At 38.9% G+C, this 23,145-nt stretch overlaps 1 protein-coding gene across 1 annotated transcript in view; it reads left to right on the top strand.

The window, feature by feature from the left end:
* Positions 1-23,145, top strand: part of LOC147600581 (uncharacterized) — a 43,346-nt gene that overhangs the window by 3,945 nt on the left and 16,256 nt on the right. Inside the window, exons 3-29 of the mRNA XM_086748146.1 lie at positions 269-334; positions 1,425-1,686; positions 2,024-2,138; positions 2,745-2,835; positions 3,679-3,788; positions 4,005-4,221; positions 5,123-5,248; positions 5,728-5,845; positions 6,649-6,787; positions 7,987-8,097; positions 8,683-8,752; positions 9,569-9,706; positions 9,791-9,955; positions 10,423-10,517; positions 11,327-11,453; positions 12,216-12,471; positions 14,104-14,156; positions 14,534-14,634; positions 15,463-15,614; positions 16,047-16,185; positions 16,273-16,386; positions 16,894-17,073; positions 18,328-18,567; positions 19,282-19,438; positions 21,232-21,360; positions 21,732-21,858; positions 23,064-23,107. Coding sequence (XP_086604272.1) covers positions 269-334; positions 1,425-1,686; positions 2,024-2,138; positions 2,745-2,835; positions 3,679-3,788; positions 4,005-4,221; positions 5,123-5,248; positions 5,728-5,845; positions 6,649-6,787; positions 7,987-8,097; positions 8,683-8,752; positions 9,569-9,706; positions 9,791-9,955; positions 10,423-10,517; positions 11,327-11,453; positions 12,216-12,471; positions 14,104-14,156; positions 14,534-14,634; positions 15,463-15,614; positions 16,047-16,185; positions 16,273-16,386; positions 16,894-17,073; positions 18,328-18,567; positions 19,282-19,438; positions 21,232-21,360; positions 21,732-21,858; positions 23,064-23,107 — 3,642 coding nt within the window. The remainder of the gene's footprint in view (positions 1-268; positions 335-1,424; positions 1,687-2,023; positions 2,139-2,744; positions 2,836-3,678; positions 3,789-4,004; positions 4,222-5,122; positions 5,249-5,727; positions 5,846-6,648; positions 6,788-7,986; positions 8,098-8,682; positions 8,753-9,568; positions 9,707-9,790; positions 9,956-10,422; positions 10,518-11,326; positions 11,454-12,215; positions 12,472-14,103; positions 14,157-14,533; positions 14,635-15,462; positions 15,615-16,046; positions 16,186-16,272; positions 16,387-16,893; positions 17,074-18,327; positions 18,568-19,281; positions 19,439-21,231; positions 21,361-21,731; positions 21,859-23,063; positions 23,108-23,145) is intronic.

The following is a 23,145-nucleotide window of genomic DNA, read 5'->3' as shown; positions in this document are numbered from 1 at the left end:
ATACAGAGTTTCATAAAAGGGTGAAAATTAAAAGGTAGAAAATGCAAATCATCACTGTTGAGAGTGTTTTCTTATGATTCAACTATCCTGATTTTGAATTTTAGTACACATTTTTAACCTGATCTATGGCCTGTGTAAAGCGAAATAGGCTTAAAATTGTTTGGTTGCATCTGGCATATTAACTTTCTAGTCTTTTCTAGGTCAATTTTTGGTGCAAATTTTTGTATTGTTATACCAGCTTTTGTTTTCTTTCTTACTTTTTTTCTAGCTTCTATTACAGTTTCAGCTAAGGTGAACATCATCCAGCCAATGCTAACAAATCCAGTAATAACAGGTAAGTAAAGGAAATTAAATGTATTCAATAACTTTTCCGTTTTAGGGGATGCAGACAGAGGATTCAAATACAAATAGGGAAAGGCACTGGTGAAGGAAGTAATGGATTATTAAGAGGAGAAAGAGGGCGGTTAAGAAACATAATATTGAAATGTTATTTTAGCTGAAATATGGACAACTAATAAAGCTCTAGCTGAACATAACTATAACCATTTATAGAGTTACATAACAGGAGTAACAGATACAAGACGCATGAAGAATTAATACAGTTTTATAATGGATAGATGAACAGAAAATAACAAATAAAGGTAGGCAGGTGAAAAATAGTCAATACAAAATGAAGCCTTGGTGGACAAGAAGCTCTACATAAGCTGGCAATGTGCCCTTGCAGCCTAGAAGGCCAGCAGCATCCTGGGCTGCATCAAGAGGAGCATGGCCAGCAGGTCGAGGGAGGTGATTCTGCCCCTCTACTCTGCCTTGGTGAGATCCCACCTGGAGTACTGTGTCCAGCTCTGGAGCCCCCAACATAAGAAGGACATGGACCAGATGGAGAGGGTCCAGAGGAGGGCCATAAAGATGATCAGGGGGCTGGAGCACCTCTTCTGTGAGGACAGGCTGAGAGAGCTGGGGCTGTTCAGCCTGGAGAAGAGAAGGCTCTGGGGAGACCTTACAACAGCCTTTCAAAACCTAAAGGAGGCCTATGGGAAAGATGGGTAAAAACTCTTCAGTAGGGCCTGTTGTGACAGGACAAGGGGTAATGGTTTTAAAATAGAGGGAGGTAGATTTAGATTAGATATTAGGAAAAAATGTTTTACACTGAGGGTGGTAGAACACTGGAAGAGGTTGCCCAGAGAGGTGGTTGATGCCCCATCCCTGGAAACATTCAAGGCCAGGTTGGACGGGACTCTGAGCAACCTGATCCAGTTGGAGATGTCCCTGCTCCTTGCAGGGGGGTTGGACTAGATGACCTTTAAAGGTCCCTTCCAACCTTAATGATTCTTTGATTCTCTGATTCTATGACAAGTTAATTTTTCAGCATGTTAAGGCTGGAAATTTTAAGCCATGTTTTTACAGCTAGTTTTAATTCACAGCTTCCAATCCTGCTCACAACAACCGTGTGTGCAGCACATGGGGCAACTTCCACTTCAAGACCTTTGATGGAGAAATGTTCACCTTTCCTGGGCTCTGTAATTATGTTTTTGCATCCCATTGCAATGCTCCCTATGAGGATTTCAACATTCAGATTAGGCGCACAATGGTGAACAATACTCCAACAATCGACCGTATCACCATGAAACTTGGAGGTGTAGTTGTTGAACTGACAAAGAATGCTGTCATGATCAACGGTAACAGGTTAGTTTATTCAAAACATTTGTTATCTAATCTAACAATTTTACCAACATAAATAATGAATAAGTTGCTATTAATTTCTTTCACAGTAAACCAATCCTTCCTTTAAAGATTACCTCAAAAAAAAACTTAGATGAAAAATCCTGAGAGGTTAGATCCAAATTCAGATGCGTATTTCATGATGTTGGACCGTCTTATTTTTTAATTGCTTTTCTTTCCACACAACTGCATTACTTTAAAATCTCTACAGATGCTGGATGCCACAAGTCTTTTTTTTTTTTTGCACTTTGTCAAACATCTAGATCAGAAAATACCTAGCATTCTTTCTGCCTTTTCCCAGAGTTGAACTGCCATACAGCCAATCCGGAATTATGATACAGAAAAGCGGCACTTATGTGAAATTTGCCAGCAAAATGGGTGTTGCATTAATGTGGGATGGACATAACCATGTTATGGTAAGAACTGCTCCTGGCCCTGTTTACACCTTCAGAGACCAGAGCTAATGATGATTAGGCCAGTTCCTATCTGTTTAGGGGGTTAGTACTGCCTTCCCATCTCATACTGTTGAACAATTCTTTCTTAATAAATACAGGTTTGCATCTATGTAGTCCTAAAGAAAATTACTTCTAGTGGATAACAGACATCTGCTTAGAAAAGGATGAAAAATCACTTTCGTTATATCATTAACGTATTGGCATTGTTATAGGGCCTACTTACCCCTTCAAATATGATTTTCGAGCAGAATTTCACTCTCTTAGGACTTCATTTTTTTTCTGTGGATTTGATTTTCTTTCTGAAGAATGGAGAGAAGGAGGCTGAGAGCAATATAGATATTACAGCAAAAACTTAAGTTTGCATCAACAGTTTGGACTCTGCATTGCAAATAAAAGCCAAGCCAACTCTTCATTCTATCCCACAGGTTTGAATGGGATTGCTAAATAAAATTAGACAGATCTGACAAAAAATACTTGTAGGCAGCAGGTGCAGGTGCTTCCAGTGGTCTTGAAGATATTTTAGAATGTTTTTACTAGCTTCAATCAACTTACTCTCCATCATTTTAGCTGGAATTAAGTGGGAAATATGCCAATCAGACCTGTGGACTTTGTGGGGACTTCAATGGCCTTCAAACTTACAACGAGTTCTATTCAAACAGTAAGTTTTTTAAATAAAAAAAAATTGGTTTCTGGAGTCTCCAAAATGCCTTTTTTTTGTATTTTTTTAACACCATCAGCATTCCTCCTTCCTATCCTGTTAAATGATTTACCCAGAAGATATGATTCAATCTCTGTTGAAAAATATGTAGTACAGAGATCAGATAATATGATTTAATACTTTAAGTATAAATATAGTACTGGTGCTAACAACTGATTGCATATTTCTTGTATTCCATGGTTTTATTTTCCTAATCAGCTAACCTCATAAAAACGAGCCAGATTTTCACTAATAACATAAATAAATCTAGAAATATATTCAATAAAACAAAAGGCAAGTGTATTCTCTAGTTGTTACATTTATTGTTTCAGTTCTGTCTTCAATCGGTATATCCACATTCAACTGCTGAATTGCATAATCTCTATAAGATCTTATCTTCATCATTCTATCTATTCCTAGCTTGAGCTTTTTCCAAAACCTTGTCTCACAGCAGTATCCGTTGTCCAAAGCACCACTGACATTCTTTTCTCTCTTCCCTGCATGGGCTCAATATAATCTGAAAACAGTTCGTTATTCTTCTGGTAAAAATCTTAGTTTGCATCTAGATGTAATAGGCTGAGAATTGTTTCCTAATGTGTACTTTTTCAAGGGTGCTGTGCAAGATAAATTGAGACGGTGATCTAGTGCTTCCTATGGAAAGGGTGATGATTAAATTTAAAGACTTAAGGGAACTTGCTGCCTTGGCCAGTGTTGAGCAGAATACTTGAGAGGAGAAAAAAGGTTAACAGGCAGTTGCATTGAACAAAAAATCACAACCTTCATTATTAAACTTCTTTTGTACAGATATTAAGATGACAGCCTTGCAGTTTGGGAATATGCAGAAAATGGATGGGCCAACAGAACACTGTGAAGACGTCACTTCTACTCTGCTAGATAATTGCACCGATAATTTTGTAAGGAACTTTTGACTATTCTTTTATTTTTTATTCAAATTTCTCTGTCCCCTTCTACAGCTTTGGACAGCTCAACAGGAAAAGCCCGTGGGCAACAGCAACTTAAAAAGTGATATGAAATTCTATCAGAGAATAATTATACAAAGTACGAATAAAAAAAAAATGCTCCTTTCTATTTTCTAGAAGTTTATTTTGTTGTTTTTTTTTTCTCCTAAGGATGACATATGCCAGAAAACATTGACGAGCTCTGCATTTGCAGAGTGTAATGACCTAGTTGATGTTAGAGACTACATTATGGTTTGCCAAGATGACTTATGCCGCTCTGAAGAGTCTAAAAACACCTCATGTATCTGTGACACCTTTGCTGAATACTCCCGGCAGTGTGCGCATGCTGGTGGGCACCCTCTGAATTGGAGAACCTCAAAACTGTGCCGTGAGTATCACTGGAGGTAGCCTTGCTTTATGCTCAGTAACTAACAAACAACAAGCTCAGAAATGATGCTGAGGATGCATGACGAATTACAGGCCATTCAAGGCTGTATTCTTGAGAGAGTTCTGATGTACATGTTCTAGCGTGAAGACTTCAGCAAAAGAGCTAAGAGTTTTAATGCAAGTTGGATTAAACACTATCGAACACTTGCATGCATACTTTAATTGAGAGTCAAAGTGTTATTTAATCAACTGGGGCAGTAAAGGAAGCAAATAAAGGAGAAACAGACAGAAAGAATGAGACTTGCTTGTATCACTGTTTCTCTCCTGTTCTTGTGGTGGCTGTAGCATTTTTTATTCTTCACAGGTGTTTCGCTGGCTAAGCACTTATTTATCTCCTCTTGCTTAGTAGTCAGGAGTTCACACCACTGTAATCTCCATAGAAATTCCACTGAATTAAACACATACTAGATTATGAGGTGTAGCTGTTGATACTGTCACCAGTATTTGCTCCAAAACAAAACCCCATGAGGTTCTATTTGCCATTCCAATGGTATCTGAAAAATGAAAATATACTCAAGCTTTAGGAACTTAAGTCTTACATTTCACTAGCAATACAGGTGTTCATGAGAAACACAGGCCTCGCTGACTTTGTGGGGTCGTTATGCTGTCCCCAGAAATCCAGTCATTGAACCAGTTCAGCACTGGATAGTCATGGGAAGCACATCTCAACTGTAAAATATGGACCTAAGTGACTACACTAGCAAATTTTGAGAGCTGGTGGTGAATTTGCAATTTAGTGTGGTTTTACATCTAGTTGAAAAACTTGAACAAATATAAACATTTTCATATATAGTGCACTAGAAACACTTTTGACTAAAAAAAAATCTCCTTTAAAATTTCAGCCATGAAGTGTCCTTACAACATGCAGTACCAGGAGTGTGGCTCCCCCTGTGCTGACACCTGCACAAATCCTGAACGATCTCAATTTTGCGAAGAACACTGTATGGATGGTTGTTTCTGCCCCCCAGGCAAGTTCTCATGTACTCACATCTCTGATCTCAAAGAACAGCAATAGCCTACCTGTAGGATCTGGGCAGGTTCCCTGGGCTTTAAGTATTTGCATTTTTCACAGCTGCAGGTGACAAGTATTTGTCATGTCTCAGCTGAGAAAAGGTATCTGAATTAATTGCCAATACATGTGCAGTATTCAGAAAGCAAGAAAACAGACAGCAAACAGATCAAGATAGTCTCTCAACAAGCCACCTGTGCTGCAGTAAGTCCCTCTTTCAAAGCAGGTGGAATTTAAGAGCACAAAGGTTGAATCCCTCACTGTGCAAACTGGCATAGTCCTACTGTCCTCAGCATAGATATGTCCATTCACAACAGCTGTGGATCTGTCTCTAATACGGTATTTAGGATTTGTAACAAACAAAAACAGTGAATAGCAAATGCCTCTTTAATTGATCAAGGTTGTGCCTTTTTTTTTTTTGTTTGTTTTTAAATCTAGGAACTGTATTTGATGACATCAACAATTCTGGCTGCATTCCCCATCAGCAGTGCTCCTGTATTTACAATGGCAACACCTACGCTCCAGGAACTTCTTTTTCAGACAAGTGCCATTCCTGGTAACCTTTGTTACTTTTCTATCTTACTATTTCCTCTCATATATTCAATGAGTTTAATGGTTTATTAGATGCAATTGCATCATTGGTAATTGATAGGTTTGTTTAACTGACTGCTACAGTTCCAAAATACCCCTAAAGAACTTTCTTTGTTTTATTTAGCAACAGCCTTAACTAGCTTTGCACTCTTACTCAAGGTGATCAAAGCAAGGATTTACAATGTTTAGATTTCTCACCAGTCAGTTAAAATGCTTCCTCTTTGTTTATTTTGTTCAAACATTGCGACTTCTCTAAGGGGAATGAAGTTGCAGTCATTTATGTATTGGCAAATATTTATTTTCTCTGGAGAAAGTGAGGGATGACACAATACAACATTGATTTCACAATTATTAATCCTGTACCTGTGCTCTACCACATCACCTTAGAAAACAGAGCAGAAGTGGGATAACATTTCTGTTAGTTTCTGGCACATTTGTATAACAAAACAGAAGATATTTTAATTTGTCATTGTGCTTTATGTTAGCTGCAAGAACCAAGTAATTACTCATGCAATACTTGTTGCTGGAGAGTTCACCTGTTCAAAGAAGGAAAACAATTAAATAAGCACAGTGAATGCATACCAGACTAATTACTTTTACACACGTTCACAATGTTTTGGAAAGTCTTAAGCCTAGATTTACTGTGTGTCCAGCTACTGCTTGAAGGGAAAAACAGTAGCAAAAATAGCTGAACCTAATGTCACTGTAATTCCTTTTACTCTGGACCACTGTTACTGATTTCAGCTGACTTTATTCTCTCCCTTCCAGTACCTGTAATGAAGGCCAGTGGAGCTGCCAAGACATGTCATGCCCAGGAACGTGTTCAGTAGAGGGAGGTTCGCACATTTCCACATACGATAAAAAACATTACGATCACCATGGAGACTGCACTTACGTCCTTTCTAAGGTGGGAATCAGATTTTGCAAGGCCATAAAGCCTTATGCATTTGAAGAAAGAGAAGGTGATCTCGATCAACACTTTTGAAACTGACTTCTTTTGACATACGGCGTCGCTTAGCCAGATGTTTACTAGAACATCTGCTACTATTCAAATGACAATCATCAGTTAACTATTAGGATGTCACGCAACAGTATACGGTGTTTACTGAGGAGTTTCCAGTTCTGCGATGTAGTAATTGCTGAAGAGCACTGCCTTTTTTAAGAACTTGCTCAGTGTACAGCCTTCAGTGCGATTAATCCCGCTTTCTTACTGAGTTGCATAATTTTTGCCATGTTACTGTACTATAAGGTATTGGGCCAAATGGTACAAGTCTGAAAAATCATACTAACAGTTCTGGAAAAAAAAAAAACAACATTAATTTGTAAGACTAATATTTTTATTTAATTTCTGGGAAGTTCAAATGCAGAAAATCAGTTCAAGTCAACTAATAAATTTCAATTAGGTTTTGAACATTTTTAATAGATTTTTAAACAAGCCAAAAGAAATAGAAAAATTAAAAGTTAATTATAAGAAAATACAATAGAATGAATATAAATATAAAATATATTAAAATTTTAAAAGTTTATATATTTTATTTTTATATATAGTATAAAATTTTATCTAAAAATATAATAAAATGAAAATAAATTTATAGTAGACTATTTTATATATTATATATAATAAATTAAATTAAATTTATAAAATTATAATAAAAATATTAAATTACAGCAACATGCAAAGTGAAATGTTTTGATCTTTTAGGGCCTTTTTCTGTTTGTTCTTTGCTTTCCTTTTTCCCCATCTACACAATTCAGTGGGGAAAAAAAATTGCTGTATATAATCATTCTCCTGAAAAATATTTTATCTGAAATTTTTGTCTAGCATTGATACAAGCTACAATTGAATCAAACATTAGAAGTGGGCATGAATAAAAACTCCAAATGTGGGTATCATCAATAAAATGCAAAACTAGATTCTAATTCACTCGTTGTTCCTAATCATTACAAAAGCCAAAACTGAATCTTAGGCCAAAGAGGGCCTGCGATGTGGGAGAGTCTGGATCTCCTCCAGAAACAAAAATGTTTTTTCAGAGTCGAGAGAAAATTTTACAGGGGAAGCGTCTGTAATTTGCCTTTCATGAAATAACTGTCGGCTTTTTTTTTCAGCACTGCAACGATGAAACATTCACCATCCTGGTAGAACTACGCAAATGTGGCCTGACAGACACTGAGACATGCTTAAAGGCAGTGACCCTCAACATGAACAAAGGACAAACTGTAAGAATGCAAAATAAGTATGGGAAACGACCATTAAAAGTATGGGGAGCAAAGAGGCTAGGCCTTAATCAGTCAGGAAACTACATTTCTCTCTCAAATGGTCAGCATATGCAATAAGTACACGTTATTTTTAACTAAGTGAAAAGAAATTGATTTTGTTAGGAAAATCAGATCAGCTATAAATTTGGCTTTGTGGAAGTTCCTTAAGAAAAATGTTGCACTTACAAAGCAGAAAAAAAAAGCTATTTTCTCTGCCAATTAGATGGAAAAAACCAAGAGCTTTTAGGTTAGAAACTACAAATAAAATGATAAGGGATGTAATTTGTAACACAAAGTTGTGTTCAAAGAAACCAAGATGATATAATGCCCTAAGGAGCTGAGAAAGTCTCTTTAAAAATAATTCTTTTATGGCAGGGAAAATTAGTAAAGTGTACAAAGTGAAAAGAGGGAGGAGGTGAAATCACAAAAAACTCTACTTTTTATTTAATATATTTTAAATTAATACCACTGGAGTAATCACCATTATTACTCTTTGAACTAGAGTTCTCCTTCACACAATTGCCTCTTGTTCCTCTTCCTTACCAGCTCATTGAGGTGAAACCTGATGGTGGTGTGTTTGTGAACTCGATCTACACCCAGCTGCCCATCTCAGCAGGTATTTTTTCCTCTAACTGTCCATGAGCAATAAGCTCAGAACTTCAGCTCCACACGTGCTTATTTTCTTGAATTATGGAAGATATAAGGACTGTCAGTTGTTCAGAACCTGCATGTTCACACCTCAGTTCTCTTTGGGATATTTCCTGAGTCATGCAAGTGCTTTTGAAGTAGAAGTGGGAAGATTCTACAATTCTATAAAGAAATGGGAGACAGTATAAGCATAGGCAAGAGTTCAGACAGAAGCAAACAGCATTTACACTCTCCTGATTTGATCACTGTAAGGTTTACTTCCTTCTCACTGCCCAAAGTTGAACACAGAAGACATCTGTTTACCTCTCCTACCACGTTTTTTTTTTTAATTTACCACGCTTATACTCACACTTCCTCAGATAGAAATTTGATTTTTGCTCTCTGTCTCAATGATTCTGTGTGATATCTCTGACCTCCAGATCTGCTTCGTTTCCTTCTCCAGTGGAGTGTATGTATGCCATACAAGCTTAGAAACAAAACCAGAAGTATTCTTTTTAACACTCATTACCATACAGTTTTTCCTTCTTATTCTCTTGGAAAAGCTAATCTCCAACTGCTTGATGCTGAGACAGCAAAAAAAAAAAAGTTAGCTTGTTAGCTACCAGCAAATTCTGAACTGTAAATTTTTATTTATATTTCTGAGTCATTTTCATAAAGATTGGCTTCATTTTACCTCAGAATTAGTGACAATTGTGATAGAAATTCAGGAAGAATAATATAATGATGCACTGTTTCCAGCATTCAGTGTCATTCAGAAGGTGATCATTCTGTTTTTAATCTGTAGCTAACGTCACCATGTTCAGACCTTCATCATTCTTCGTCATCATACAGACAAACTTTGGTGTCCACCTTGAAATCCAGATCACACCCATTATGCAAGTGTTTGTGCGGCTAGATCCTGTTTTCAAAGACCAGACCTGTGGTAAGTGAACGAAATATAAGAAACCTTTACTTGATTTCTTTTGTTTAGTATGAGCAGTATGAACTTTTCACTGCCTTTCAACAGGTCTCTGTGGAAATTTCAATAATATCCAAACTGATGACTTCAAAGCCATAAGTGGAATCATTGAAGGAACAGCAACAGCATTTGCTAACACGTGGAAAACTCAGGCTTCATGCCCTAATATCCAGTACAGTTTTGAGAACCCTTGTGCACTCAGCATTGATAACGGTGCGTGCTTCTTAGAATGTTTTCTAGGGGTTTTTTGCTCATCTCTAAGGAAAAAGGATCCATTGGAGAGCAAAGATAAGAGAATAAAGACTTATATACTTGGTAAAAACATACATCTGAAATCAGAAACAAATATTAAAAATAAAAGCATTAGAGATATGTAACAAAGTAAAGGATGAGTCATAGAAACCTAACTGAAGGAAACTGGTGGTTGAGAACAGAGAGGATGTTGAAGCTGACAACTTGGTGTGAGAGGAGAGGATTGCAGGAGTATCTTTGGAAATATTTTTTTTGTCCCCTTCAGCAAGTCCTCTTCTTTGGTTTTAGGGACCTTAGCCCACAAGCTGAGTGAAAAAATGACAGGAGTAGGAGAGATTTGATGTAATTTCACAGACAAAGCAGTGTGGTTTTGTGACTAATGAAACACAAAGAGTGATGTGCATTTGTATTGTTTGTTCTCTTCACAGAAAAATACGCTCAGCATTGGTGTGGGCTACTAACTGACAGCAAAGGACCTTTTGCTGATTGTCACTATGCAGTGAATCCCTCTGTTTACCACATGGTACTTTGTTAGAATGTTTGGGTTTTTTTCTTTAGAAACAACAGAAATAGGATAATTACAACCAGCTATCAGAAAAGGACTGTTCCAGGCATGTCTCGTTTTACGCAATGCCTGTATTTTAATTTCCATACTGCAGCACTTCCTTCTATCAATATATGTTTCTGTTTGTGTTGTAACATTCCTTATTTCAATTGTCAGTCTTGGCTTCAAGATCCTGACTTGCTTGCAAATGAAAATGCAGCTCTTTACTCCTGGATGGATACACACATATAGGAGGAAGTGTATGTAAAGGCATGCCAAATGCTTGTTTGAATATCAGCAAATTGTTGTCTCGTCTGCCTTGTATCTCATTAATAACTACTTGACACAGAAAGCCCATTAGCAAATTATCATCATTCTCCTATCAAATTGTAGCCAACATTTCTTCTCACTATGAATCATCCAAGTATGGACACTGGTAAAATGATGTGTCTATGCTCATACTGTGAATAGAGCTTTGTAGGCTATTTTACAGTATATTCCTAAATAGGCTTCAGAGGACCACAAAGCTGTTAAATGCATAACAGACTTTAAGACCACTATTTCCCAACAATAACTGCAGACACTGACTGAATTTCCATTACGTTCATTCTCCCTTGCCAGGAAACTTAGACAAAGACTGGAAAGTGATAAAGTTCTGTTAGTGTTGTCTATGAGTCAACAATATCTGAAGAAGGATTAGTGCATAAGACCAGAAAGATAATGTTCTTTTTTTTTTTTTAGAATGACAATATTACCAGTGCTGACTTTATTTTTCTCTGCATTCTTAGAACTGCATGTTTGACACATGTAACTGTGAAAATAGTGAGGACTGTCTGTGTGCAGCCCTGTCTTCCTATGTGAGAGCTTGTGCTGCGAAAGGAATCGAGCTGCATGGATGGAGGACTCAAGTCTGCTGTAAGTGCTCTTAACTGTTCCCTTTCCTAAGGACACACATCAATAAAAAATGCTGGTCAGAGATTATTTTATACAGATTTCTAGACAAAGATAGTAAGTGTTGAGGCAAGGATTTTGTTAAGTGCACTCCTGGAAGTAATTCTCTGCTATTCCCTTAAAATCAATCCGTTGCTAGCAAGAGTGAATACAAATAGCTGGGAGACATAGCTTGCTTAGGAAAGAGACTGCTGTTACAGAAATGCCTCCACCTGTTTCTGTGCAACTTTGAATTTCAGAACAGCTTTATGTATCACAAGCTATTACAGAGAAAATGTGACATATTAGAATAACAGTACTAGTAATACTAACCAGAACACTTGCAAATGAAAGGTCTCTGAAGCTGCGTGCTGGGTTCCACGGGTTCCACGGGTTCCAGCAGGTCTGTTTTCAGCATACCAGGAAACAATCAGGGACACATTTTGCCTCATTTTTGAAAAGGCTTTGAAGTCTTAGCAGTGAATAGCAGCACCAAATGGAGGTTTCTTTGAAAAATTTCATTTGAAAAAGTATTTTCTTCTTTGCATACATCACTTATTCCACATGTACAGTAGCTTTTCAGTTCTAACTCTGGAAGTGTTCAGAAATACATTTACATGAAAGATGCAACATAGGCAAGGGTGTACAGTATTGTTTACATGTTATTTCTACTGCCTAAGGTTTCTTTTTCTCCACCAGAAATTACCATCTGGAACTAACAAACCTATTTTATTTTCCTCTCTCAAGCAAAATACACCACCTCATGTCCCAAATCCCTAAGCTACAGCTATGCCATCTCTTCCTGTCAACCCACTTGTCGGTCTCTGAGTGAGCCTGATGTCACATGCAACATTAAGTTTGTCCCAGTTGATGGCTGCACCTGTGTAAACGGAACCTACATGGATGAGAGCGGCAAATGCGTGCCTGCTAATGAATGCCCCTGCTACTACAGAGGATCTCCTGTACCATTTGGAGAAGTCGTCCACGAAAATGGGCTTGTATGGTAAGTGAATCTTTTGTAAAACACTCAAGCAATAGTGTATGTATTTTCTCATTAAAATCTTCTGCATTTAAACTGGTCTTGCCCTGCCTTGTGTGAATTTCAGTACAATGCTCTCTCATTTTTTTCAACTTCATTTTCAACATTTGAGAATTGTACATGTTCCCCTGAGCTGGAGGACAGGAAAAGGGAGCAGCATAAAGCTCCTGTAATCCAAGAGGAAATGGTTAGTGACCTGCTACACCACTTAGACACACAAGTCTATGGGGCCAGATGGGACCCAGCCAAGGGTGCTAAGGGAGCTGGAAGAAGTCCTCAACAAGCCAACTGCCGTAATTTATCAGCAAACCTGGCTAATTGGGGAGATCCCAGTTGACTGGAAATGAGCAAAAGTGATGCTCATCTACAAGAAAGGCCGAAAGGAGGATCTGGGGAACTAGAACTCAGTCAGGCTGATGTCAGTCTTGGGAAGGTTATGGAGCAGATCACCTTGAGTGCCATCACATGGCACATACAGGACAACCAAGTGATCAGGCCCAGTCAGCATGGGTTTATGAAAGGCAAGTCCTGCTTGACTAACCTGATCTTCTCTGACAAGGTGACCCACTTAGAGGATGAGGGAAAGGCTGTGGCTGTTGTCTACCTGGACTTTTGTAAAGCCTTTGACACCATTTCCCACAGCACTCTCCTAGAGAAACTGGCTGCTCATGGCTTGGAGGGGCATACTCTTCACTGGGTAAAAAACTGGCTGGATGGCCGGAGTTGTGGTGAATGGAGTTAAATCGAGGTGGTGGCAGGTCACAAGTGGTGTTCCCCAAGGCTCAGTCTTGGGCCCAGTTCTGCTTGAAATCTCTATCAATGATCAGGATGAAGGGATCAAGTGCATCCTCAGGAAGTTTGCAGATGACATCAAGTTGGGCAGGAACGTTGATCTGCTGGAGCATAGGAAGGCTCTACAGAGGGATCTGGACAGGCTGGATTGATGGGCCGAGGCCAATTGTATGTGGTTCAACAAGCACTTGAGTCACAGCAATCCTACAGTCTTGGGGAAGAGCAGTTGGAAAGCTGCCTGATGGAAAAGGACCTGTGGGTGTTGGTCAACAGCTGGCTGAATACAATCCAGCAATGTGCCCAGGTGGCCAAGAGGGCCAATAGCATCCCAGTTTGTATCATGAACAGTGTGGCCAACAGGAGTAGGGAAGTGATTGTCCCTTTGTACTTGGCACTGATTACAGTTAGACTCGATGATCTGAAGGGTCTTTTCCAGTCTACATAGTTCTATGACTCTATGATATTTCCAGATTGATAGATCAAATGTATTTAGTTACATTTTCTATTTAATTCTATCATTTTTCAAACATAAAATTATGATAACACCAGCAAGGAGAGATCTTATGAGAAAATAACAAGTAGAGACATTTACTCATTTCAAGCTATGATTTTTCCTGTTAAGCTATAATGGATGTCATATGAAAGCAGCACTGGTAGTGGTATGGAGGGAAATTCTTTCCTGAGATTGCAAAACAGCATTCGGGAATTCCTTCAAAAATTCTGAAACCTGACTAGAGTGAACTAGCGCTTAGTCTTAATACGTGGTTTGAGAGGAAAAAAAAAATGTTTTTCGCTCTCTTGCAGCACTTGCATCCAGGGAAGACTGGATTGCATTGGAGCACCCAATCCAAATCCAGGTAAAAAAAAACAAAACTCTTCACTTATCTTTTTTTCTGTGCCAGGTTTTAGACACAAATAGTTGATAGAATTTATTTTTCTTAATGGATTTTTTACTAACAGAAGTATTTATCATTTAGTTATAGAGCAACAGTTATCATAAAAGGCAGGAGTGAACCTAGATTAGTTATAAGATCTTTTTTCTGAAATACTGTGGACTTTTTTTCTGGGAATTCATTGCTCTGAATGAATCTATTTAGCAGATTGAATAGTGACAGCAATCCCTCCTAACTGAAATACACAATTTCCAAAGAATTTCTAGATTATTTCAATGGCTGCTGCTGTGGTATAAGCCCTGTGTCATTTCTTACTGCTCTCAATTCTTTCCTTCCTCTAGTTTGTGAATTTCCCATGGTCTACTTTGACTGTAGAAACATCACTGTAGGAACAACTGGAGCAGAATGTCAAAAAAGTTGCCAGACTCTAGATATGCAGTGTGTAAGTATGTTGTGACTGGATGGAATGTTGTTTCCAGGTTTTGTTTGCGCTCTTGGTGATAAAGTAATTGATCTACTCCAAATCTACCACATAGATACTTTGATCTTGTAGCAAAAGCCTAAAACCATGTTCTGAAGCATTAACAATGAGACCCTTGGACCAAAATATACTAAAGTAACATCCAATTTAATTCATAAGATTAGTGTCTACTTTTCTTCAGCTACTTTGGTAGGTAACAGCAATTAGTAGTGAAAATATCTAGGGCTCTGTCACACATTTTACTTCTTTAGTAGAAAATCACTGGCTATAAACTGGCTAGGAGAAATCATTCTTTCTCATACCATGATGCAATTTTAACTTCTTGCACATCTAATTATATTACTCCACCTAGGTGCATGGTAACCACTTTTGTGAACAAGTACCATATGAGATAAACAGATTTAAATGTAACTCAACCAAACTGAAAAAAAAAGCCCATATTTTCTTTTTAAAGCTACATTCAATCACAAACGATCCACTACAAGAAGCAAGGCTTCTTCATCTTACACAGAACAAGAATTAAGATTAATGTGTTTCAAATTTCACAGACTTCAGCAGAGAAATTATGACTGGCATACATAAAACATTTACCTTTAACAGACATATTCTATTAAATCAATGCCTAATAATTTCCTTTTTGTTCCGTTGTCCTGTAAGTACTTCGTAGTCTTCTCTCATTTAAGCTGGGCAGCAATGAGATCATATAAAGACATTTAATGAGAATTTAATCTTCCTTTTCAATTATGATTATTTCATTCTGAAATTATATTTTCCTCTTGACTTTACCAGTACAGCACACAATGTATATCTGGCTGCATGTGCCCAGCTGGGCTTGTGTTAGATGGGAATGGTGGTTGTGTTCATGAAGAGGAATGTCCATGCATTCACAATGAAGCCATGTATCAGCCTGGGGAAAAGATCAACGTTGACTGTAACACCTGGTAAATATTTCCTTGGAAGTAGCATTCCTGCTTCCATCATTTGCCTTTCCAAATATCTTAAATAGTAGAGCACTGAGGAAAGATTTGGATTGCACATTTCACCAATTGATGGGTCCTTTAGTTGTGGATTAAACAGTACAAGCAGGTTTCCTTCTAATGTAGGCAGACAGCCACAGCACAGAATGAGAAGAAATCGTTGGGACTACAGGGTTTGTTAAGTGTTATTCTGTTTTGCAGTTAATGCATTCAGAGTAGAAGAACAGAACTTTGCTTTAATTCTTTACATGAAGAATGTAAAATACTATTTTGACTCCAGAATCAATAAAACATTTACCAGGGATGAGTTGCCAAAAAAAATACTGAGTTGTTGGGATATGTCCACACAAAACAATGAGTTGTTTTATTATTAAAATGTTTTATTCTCATTCCTAGTGTATGCAAGAATAGAAAGTGGGAATGCACTGAAGATCAATGTCTGGGCACTTGTGCTGTTTATGGAGATGGTCATTATAACACCTTTGATGACAAAAGGTTCAGCTTCAATGGAAACTGTGAATACACACTAGTCCAGGTACTGATAATTAGCAATAGGAAATGAGACATAACCTTGGTCATGTCTACAAAAACAATACATTTTAAAATGTTATTCTCTACCCAGGACCACTGTGGGAAAAGCGGCATACCCAACGGGACCTTCAGGGTTATCACTGAAAATATTCCCTGTGGCAACACTGGGACAACTTGCTCAAAATCGATCAAAGTTTTCTTAGAGGTAAGAATGTTTTGCATATAGACTAGTTTTGTTCTATATCTCCTTAAGGCTTAGGAGAAGCCTAGACATCCATGGATTCAAGGAAGTTGGAAAAATATTTTTACAAGCAAACTAACTTGTAAATTAAGCTTAAATAATTTTCAAGTGAAATATTTAGTAGAGCTTCCCAGCTTCCTATCTTTTCCATTTCCCACCCTATCTTATACCATTCCTAGGCAAGCTACAGATCTACAGGAAAATTGTCTTTAGCAGAAATTTATTCTATCATGGCAGAAAATTATTTTATTCTGTAAATAATATAGTTCCTCCATGACTACCAAAACACCCTTTTTTTTTTTTTCCCTACGCCATGTTAAATACCTTTTTACCACAGTTCCAGGAACTTGTGATGTGAACTATGTAGTTTTGATTTATCATAGAATCATAGAACAATTTGGGTTGGAAGTGACCTTTAAAGTTCATCTAGCTACTGAGTTCATTTCTAATCACTTTTCCCTCCCGTTTTAGAGCTATGAACTGATACTTGGTGAGGAGCACATCAGTGTTGTAAAGAGAGGACAAGATGATAAGGTGCCATACACAGTCCGCTATATGGGTATGTACTTGGTAATTGAGACCACAAGTGGACTGATCCTCACGTGGGACAAGAAAACGAGCATCTTCATCAAGCTCAGCCCTGATTTTAAGGTGTGGAACTAGCAGTTAAATGGCAATTTACAGTCCAGATTTGGACTTGGTGTGAATCTGCCAAGATCCCAAACTTGTGATGTCTCCAGCACTCCTGCAGGACATTCCGTGTTAGATTTCATTCCTCTGGTGCCTCAGGAAACCATGTCATCCCCCTGCTGCTATTCTGAGCTCTGAAGGCAGCTTTCAGTGCCTATTTGGCCTGACAGAACTTGAGTTGGCAATCAGCTTTTTTTAGACTTGACTTTGTTAAAATGACCCCCTGAACCTTGGTAAAGGTTATGAGACCTTATTAAAATTATGTATCTACATATGCAGAAATCAATTAAGTAGTCTTTATCTTGAAAGCAATCTATTTTTTCAATTTCTCATTGACACACAAATCAAATTATCATACGTCAAGAAGAAGGAAGTTAAATATTATGTGTTAAAGCCTCTTGTAAAATGCTACTATGTATTTTTCAAGCATATATCTGCACAGCAAAATGTATTCCTGTTGTCATACTCCTTCTCCTAGCTTATGATATGTATGTACTACGAACTGCAGTATATAAAGAATTTGTTATCCTGTTGTATATCACAGTAACATTTCAACTAGGTATATAAAGTAACTGTGATTTAGAACTATATATACAAATTTATTTCAGTATCATGGGTCCATTTGCTGCCTCACCCACTGGCACTTTATAAAAATAGTAGTAATATGGAAAGTACACACTTTAATACAGAGAGCATAGCATCTATTGCAGCCTATCACAGTTTTACAGATGCATACATTTAGACTGAGGGATACTTCTGGATGTGCAAGGGAAACGTAATTTCTTTTTATACCTGAGAGCAGTCATAATAGTAAAGACTTAATGACTTTGTGGCTGGACTGGTAGTATTTTTGACAGCTTTGCAAGGCTGCTTTTTGTATGTACATCTATTGTATGAAAGAAGGCTTAGATTAAAAGCTTAGTCAGCTAACTGAGAGTCCTCATTTTCTTGTTAAAGACATACCTCAAAGGCAGAAAGTTACAATGACAAAGATGGTTTTATTGTTCAGATTTAAAAGAAGAAAAGTCAACAGCAGTATCCTTCTAACGTTAGTGGTGATGTTCTGTTGCTGAGGAAACAAAGGATAAAGATGTTGAGCAATGTTAGAATAGAATGGCACCATGCTAAGAGCTGAATTTCAAGTATTCTTTCTGTCTCGGATATTGTTTCAAGTTTTCTCACATCCATTATTATTTTATTTACTTCCTTTTGCAGGGCCAGATTTGTGGCCTCTGTGGAAATTATGATGGCAACGGCATCAATGACTTTACTACAAGGAGTCAGTCTGTGGTAGAGAATGTCCTAGAGTTTGGAAACAGCTGGAAAGTATCCTCTACATGTCCTGATGCTTACAGCATAAAGGACCCGTGTTCTACCAACCCTTACCGAAAGTCCTGGTCAGAGAAGCAGTGTAGTATCATCAATAGCAACGTCTTTGCTGCCTGTCACTCTCAGGTATTACCAGGAGAGAAGTTTACTGTGTGAAGACTAGGTCTGTGTATTATTGAAGCTGCTAACCTCATACATTTTAACATGCATGCCTAATTCATTAGTATGTTTCACTTTGAATTGTGTCAGGAAAAACTTCAATCTGAATCCTGCTCAGTAGGATAGATTTATAGTCCCTACCTGTAAGAAATAAAAGGACATTTAGTTCATAGGAAATATTGACCTATTACCAAGGAATAATAATTTCTTAATTGCTATGTGTTTTCTTGTAGTGTGAATTGAATAAAAATTCTCATATACCACGTACAGAACACAATCTCAATGAAACATAGTAATGAAGTATCAGCATAGTCTTTATTTGACATGAAGTATATATCAAGCAATGCATGGCAACTTTGTGCTCTTCCTATTACCTTAACTCTTTCCAAAGGCTGAGACCTTCATTTTCAAGTGTACTTGCCTAATACTGCTTGGGAACATGAATCTAAATCTTCCACTAGGACACAAGTCTGAGTGTCTGAAAATCTGTCAATACACAATTTGGATGCATCATCTGGCATCACCTCTGGTGTTTAACAGTGTATACAAACAGAAGAAAAAGAAATTACTCATGTAGACCTTTCTTCTGAGATACTATAGTTTTAAGAAAATTAGCCTAGCAAAGCTAAGAAACAATTCAGAAGGCAGGATGTATAATATTACATTTCTTTTTAATAACAGGTTGAACCAGCAAAATATTACCAAGCTTGTGTGACAGACGCTTGTGCATGTGACACTGGAGGAGACTGCGATTGCTTTTGTACAGCAGTAGCTGCCTATGCTCAAGCGTGCAGTGCAGTTGGCGTCTGCGTAGCCTGGAGAAGCCCATCAATCTGTCGTGAGTTTTATGTCATAAACACCTCTTCTGAGAGTGTAGTCAAATGCATAGTGCCTTTCTGATGTCCATGAACACACACTCTGGGTGTCTTATGTATGTGCATTGTACTCGAAGAGCAGGTTTGGGATCATCTGAGGAACCTGAAGGTGCACAAGTCCATGGGTCCTGATGAGATCCATCTGTGGGTCCTGAGGGAACTGGTGGATGAAGTTGCCAAGCCACTGGCTATTGTATTTGAAAAGTCGTGGCGGTCTGGTGAGGTCCCCGATGACTGGAAGAGAGGGAACATAACCCCCATTTTTAAAAAGGGGAATAAGGAAGACCCAGGTAACTACAGGCCGGTCAGCCTCACCTCTGTGCCTGGCAAGGTCATGGAGCAGATTCTCCTGGAAACCATGCTAAGGCACATGGAGAGCAAGGAGGTGGCTGGTGACAGCCAACATGGCTTCAACAAGGGCAGATTGTGCTTGACCAATTTGGTGGCCTTCTATGACGGGGTGACGGCATCGGTGGACAAGGGACGAGCAACTGACATCATCTACCTGGACTTGTGCAAAGCTTTTGACGCTGTCCCGCACAACATCCTTCTCTCTAAACTAGAGAGACATGGGTTTGATGGACGGACAACTCGGTGGATAAGGAGTTGGCTGGATGGCCGCACTCAGAGAGTGGTGGTCAACGGCTCAATGTCCATGTGGAGACCGGTCACGAGTGGCGTCCCTAAGGGGTCCATGTTGGGCCCGGCCCTGTTCAACATCTTTGTCGGCAACATGGACAGTGGGATAGAGTGCACCCTCAGCAAGTTCGCTGACGACACCAAGTTGTGTGGTGCCGTCGACACGCTGGAAGGGAGGGATGCCATCCAGAGGGACCTTGACAGGCTGGAGAGGTGGGCCCGTGCCAACCTCATGAAGTTCAACCAGGCCAAGTGCAAGGTCCTGCACCTGGGTCATGGCAATCCCAGGCACAAATACAGGCTGGGCGGGGAATGGACTGAGAGCAGCCCTGAGGAGAAGGACTTGGGAGTGCTGGTGGATGAGAAGGTTCAACATGAGCAGGCAATGCGCCCTTGCGGCCCAGAAGGCCAACCGCATCCTGGGCTGCATCAAGAGAAGCGTGGCCAGCAGGTCGAGGGAGGTGATTCTCCCCCTCTAGTCTGTCCTGGTGAGACCCCACCTGGAGTACTGTGTCCAGCTCTGGAGCCCCCAACATAAGAAGGACATGGACCAGTTGGAGAAGGTCCAGAGGAGGGCCACGAAGATGATAAAAGGGCTGGAGCACCTTTCCTATGAGGACAGGCTGAGAGAGTTGGGGCTGTTCAGCCTGGAGAAGAGGAGGCTCCGGGGAGACCAGATAGTGGTCTTCCAGTACCTCAAGGGGGCCTACAAGAAAGATGGGGAAAGGCTGTTTAGTAGGGCCTCTTGTGATAGGACGAGGGGTAATGGTTTTAAAATAGAGGGGGGTAGATTTAGATTAGAAATTAGGAAAAATTTTTTTACGATGCGAGTTATAGAACACTGGAACAGGTTGCCCAGAAAGGTGGTGGATGCCCCATCTCTGGAAACGTTCAAGGCCAGGCTGGATGAGGCTCTGAGCAACCTGATCTAGTTGGGGATGTCCCTGCTCCTTGCAGGGGGGTTGGACTAGATGACCTTTGAAGGTCCCTTCCAACCCTAACCATTCTATGATTCTATGATTCTATAATCTCACTGTGTAGACTTTTTCGACATGAGCCAAAAAAAAAGCTCTTTTTTTTTTTTTCTGAACATGACCAAATTTCTATTTCTCCTTAGCACTGTTCTGTGATTACTACAATCAACAAGGGGAATGTGAATGGCACTATAAGCCTTGTGGAGCCTCCTGTATGAAGACCTGTAGGAATCCAAGTGGAAAATGCCTCCATAATTTGCCAGGTTTAGAAGGTAAAAAGAGCTCCAAGTACCTTTAAATGGGTACATTTTATTATATTTTAATAGTCTTTAATACCATGTATTTCCCCCATCAGCTGCATTTGCACCACTGAATTCTCTTCACCATCTTTGCATCCACAGGAATGGAGGCAGAGTATGGAAACTGAAGTTAAAAACACCTCTAGGACTAAGTCCTTCTGGGTGGGCTCTGGTGATCCTAGTACTCTGCATTATTTTCTAGAATTATTGGAAAAAATCAAGTAGTAAAAATTATGACTATTAAAAACAAGACCTGCAAATGCATTCTACACAAATAATATTTTTTCTGACCATATCTCATTCTCACCTTTTCTACCTTCTATATGCCCTTTTCCTTCTTGCAGGCTGCTACCCTAACTGCCCATCAGACAAGCCATATTTTCATGAGGATCAGATGAAGTGCGTCAGTCTCTGCGACTGTTATGATAATGAAGATGGAAAGATATATAGACGGGATGAATGTCTTTTATGGTAAGACTTCCATACCAGCCCAATCCTGCACAAGGAAAAACGTTCAAAGTAGCAGTGGGAAACTGCACGTTCCTGTTACATGACAGGGCTAGTTTATACTACTGGTGTAAAAACAATCCCTTAATATCTAATGACAGTTTTCTTACAACATTATCAGTAAGAATTTCTTATGTGATTTTATGTTCTGTTGAATTTGTTCCTGATTGTGTTGTAAATCCTCAGCATAAAGATACAACCAGTAAGTTCTTTATGACCATGCTTTCTCTATTTCCCATTCTTATATCAGGAAAAATATTGTTCAAGGAGTATAGATATCTAACAAGGGTCTACTCCAACTAGCTGTTAGAGTGAGCCCAGAGGAGGGCCATGAGGATAATCAGAGGGCTGGAGCACCTTTCCTCTGAGGACAGGCTGAGAGAGTTGGGGCCATTCAGCCTGGAGAAGAGCAGGCTCCAGAGAGACCTTATAGAGGTCTTCCAGTACCTCAAGGGGGCTTACAAGAAAGATGGGGAGAAACTCTTTAGCAGGGCCTGCTGTCATAGGAGAAGGGATAATGGTTTTAAAATAGAAGGAAGCAGATTCAGACTGGACATAAGGAAGAAATTTTTTACAATAACGTTGGTGAAACACTGGAAGAGGTTGCCCAGAGAGGTGGTGGATGCATCATCCCTGGAAACATTCAGGGCCAGGCTGGACGGGGCTCTGAGGAACCTGCTCTAGTTGAAGATGTCTCTGCTCCTTGCAGGGGGGGTTGGACTAGATGGCCTTTAAAGGTGCCTTCCAACCCTAACGAATCTATGATTCTATGATTCTGCTTTCAAGGATTTTATTACATTCTTACACTGCTTGTAGCATTTAGACTCGGTTTCCCTTTTTAGCCTGCTTTTTAGTACAAAAACTTTGCAAGTGCAAGGAAAGTGATGAGGAGGAAAGAAGGAAAGTCTTCTTTAAGACTCCTACATGTAGCTTTGCATAATATTTAGAATATATAGTTTCACTTCTATTTATAAATTTAGGTTTAATATAAAGAAAGATTTTGGAAAGCAAAGGCAGAAAAGAGGCCAATATGAACCGGACACTCAAGGAATAAACACAAATAAAGTGTCCAGTATTTTGATGCTAGTATCTGGCAGAAAGATGACTAATAAAATGATCTCATAGTAAAAAAAAAATATGGGGTTTTTTTGTGTTTTTTTTCATTTCAGTGAATGCACATCAGAAGGTTTACAGTGCAAGTTTGATGACAAAGGTAAGATAGCCAAGAAGAATTATTAAGAAAATTAAATG

The sequence above is a fragment of the Chlamydotis macqueenii genome, chromosome 5 (genome assembly GCF_036417535.1).
Source record: "Chlamydotis macqueenii isolate bChlMac1 chromosome 5, bChlMac1.mat, whole genome shotgun sequence".
Lineage (NCBI taxonomy): Eukaryota > Metazoa > Chordata > Aves > Otidiformes > Otididae > Chlamydotis > Chlamydotis macqueenii.
Note: the sequence above shows the minus strand (reverse complement) of the source record. Positions and strands in the feature narration are given on the sequence as shown.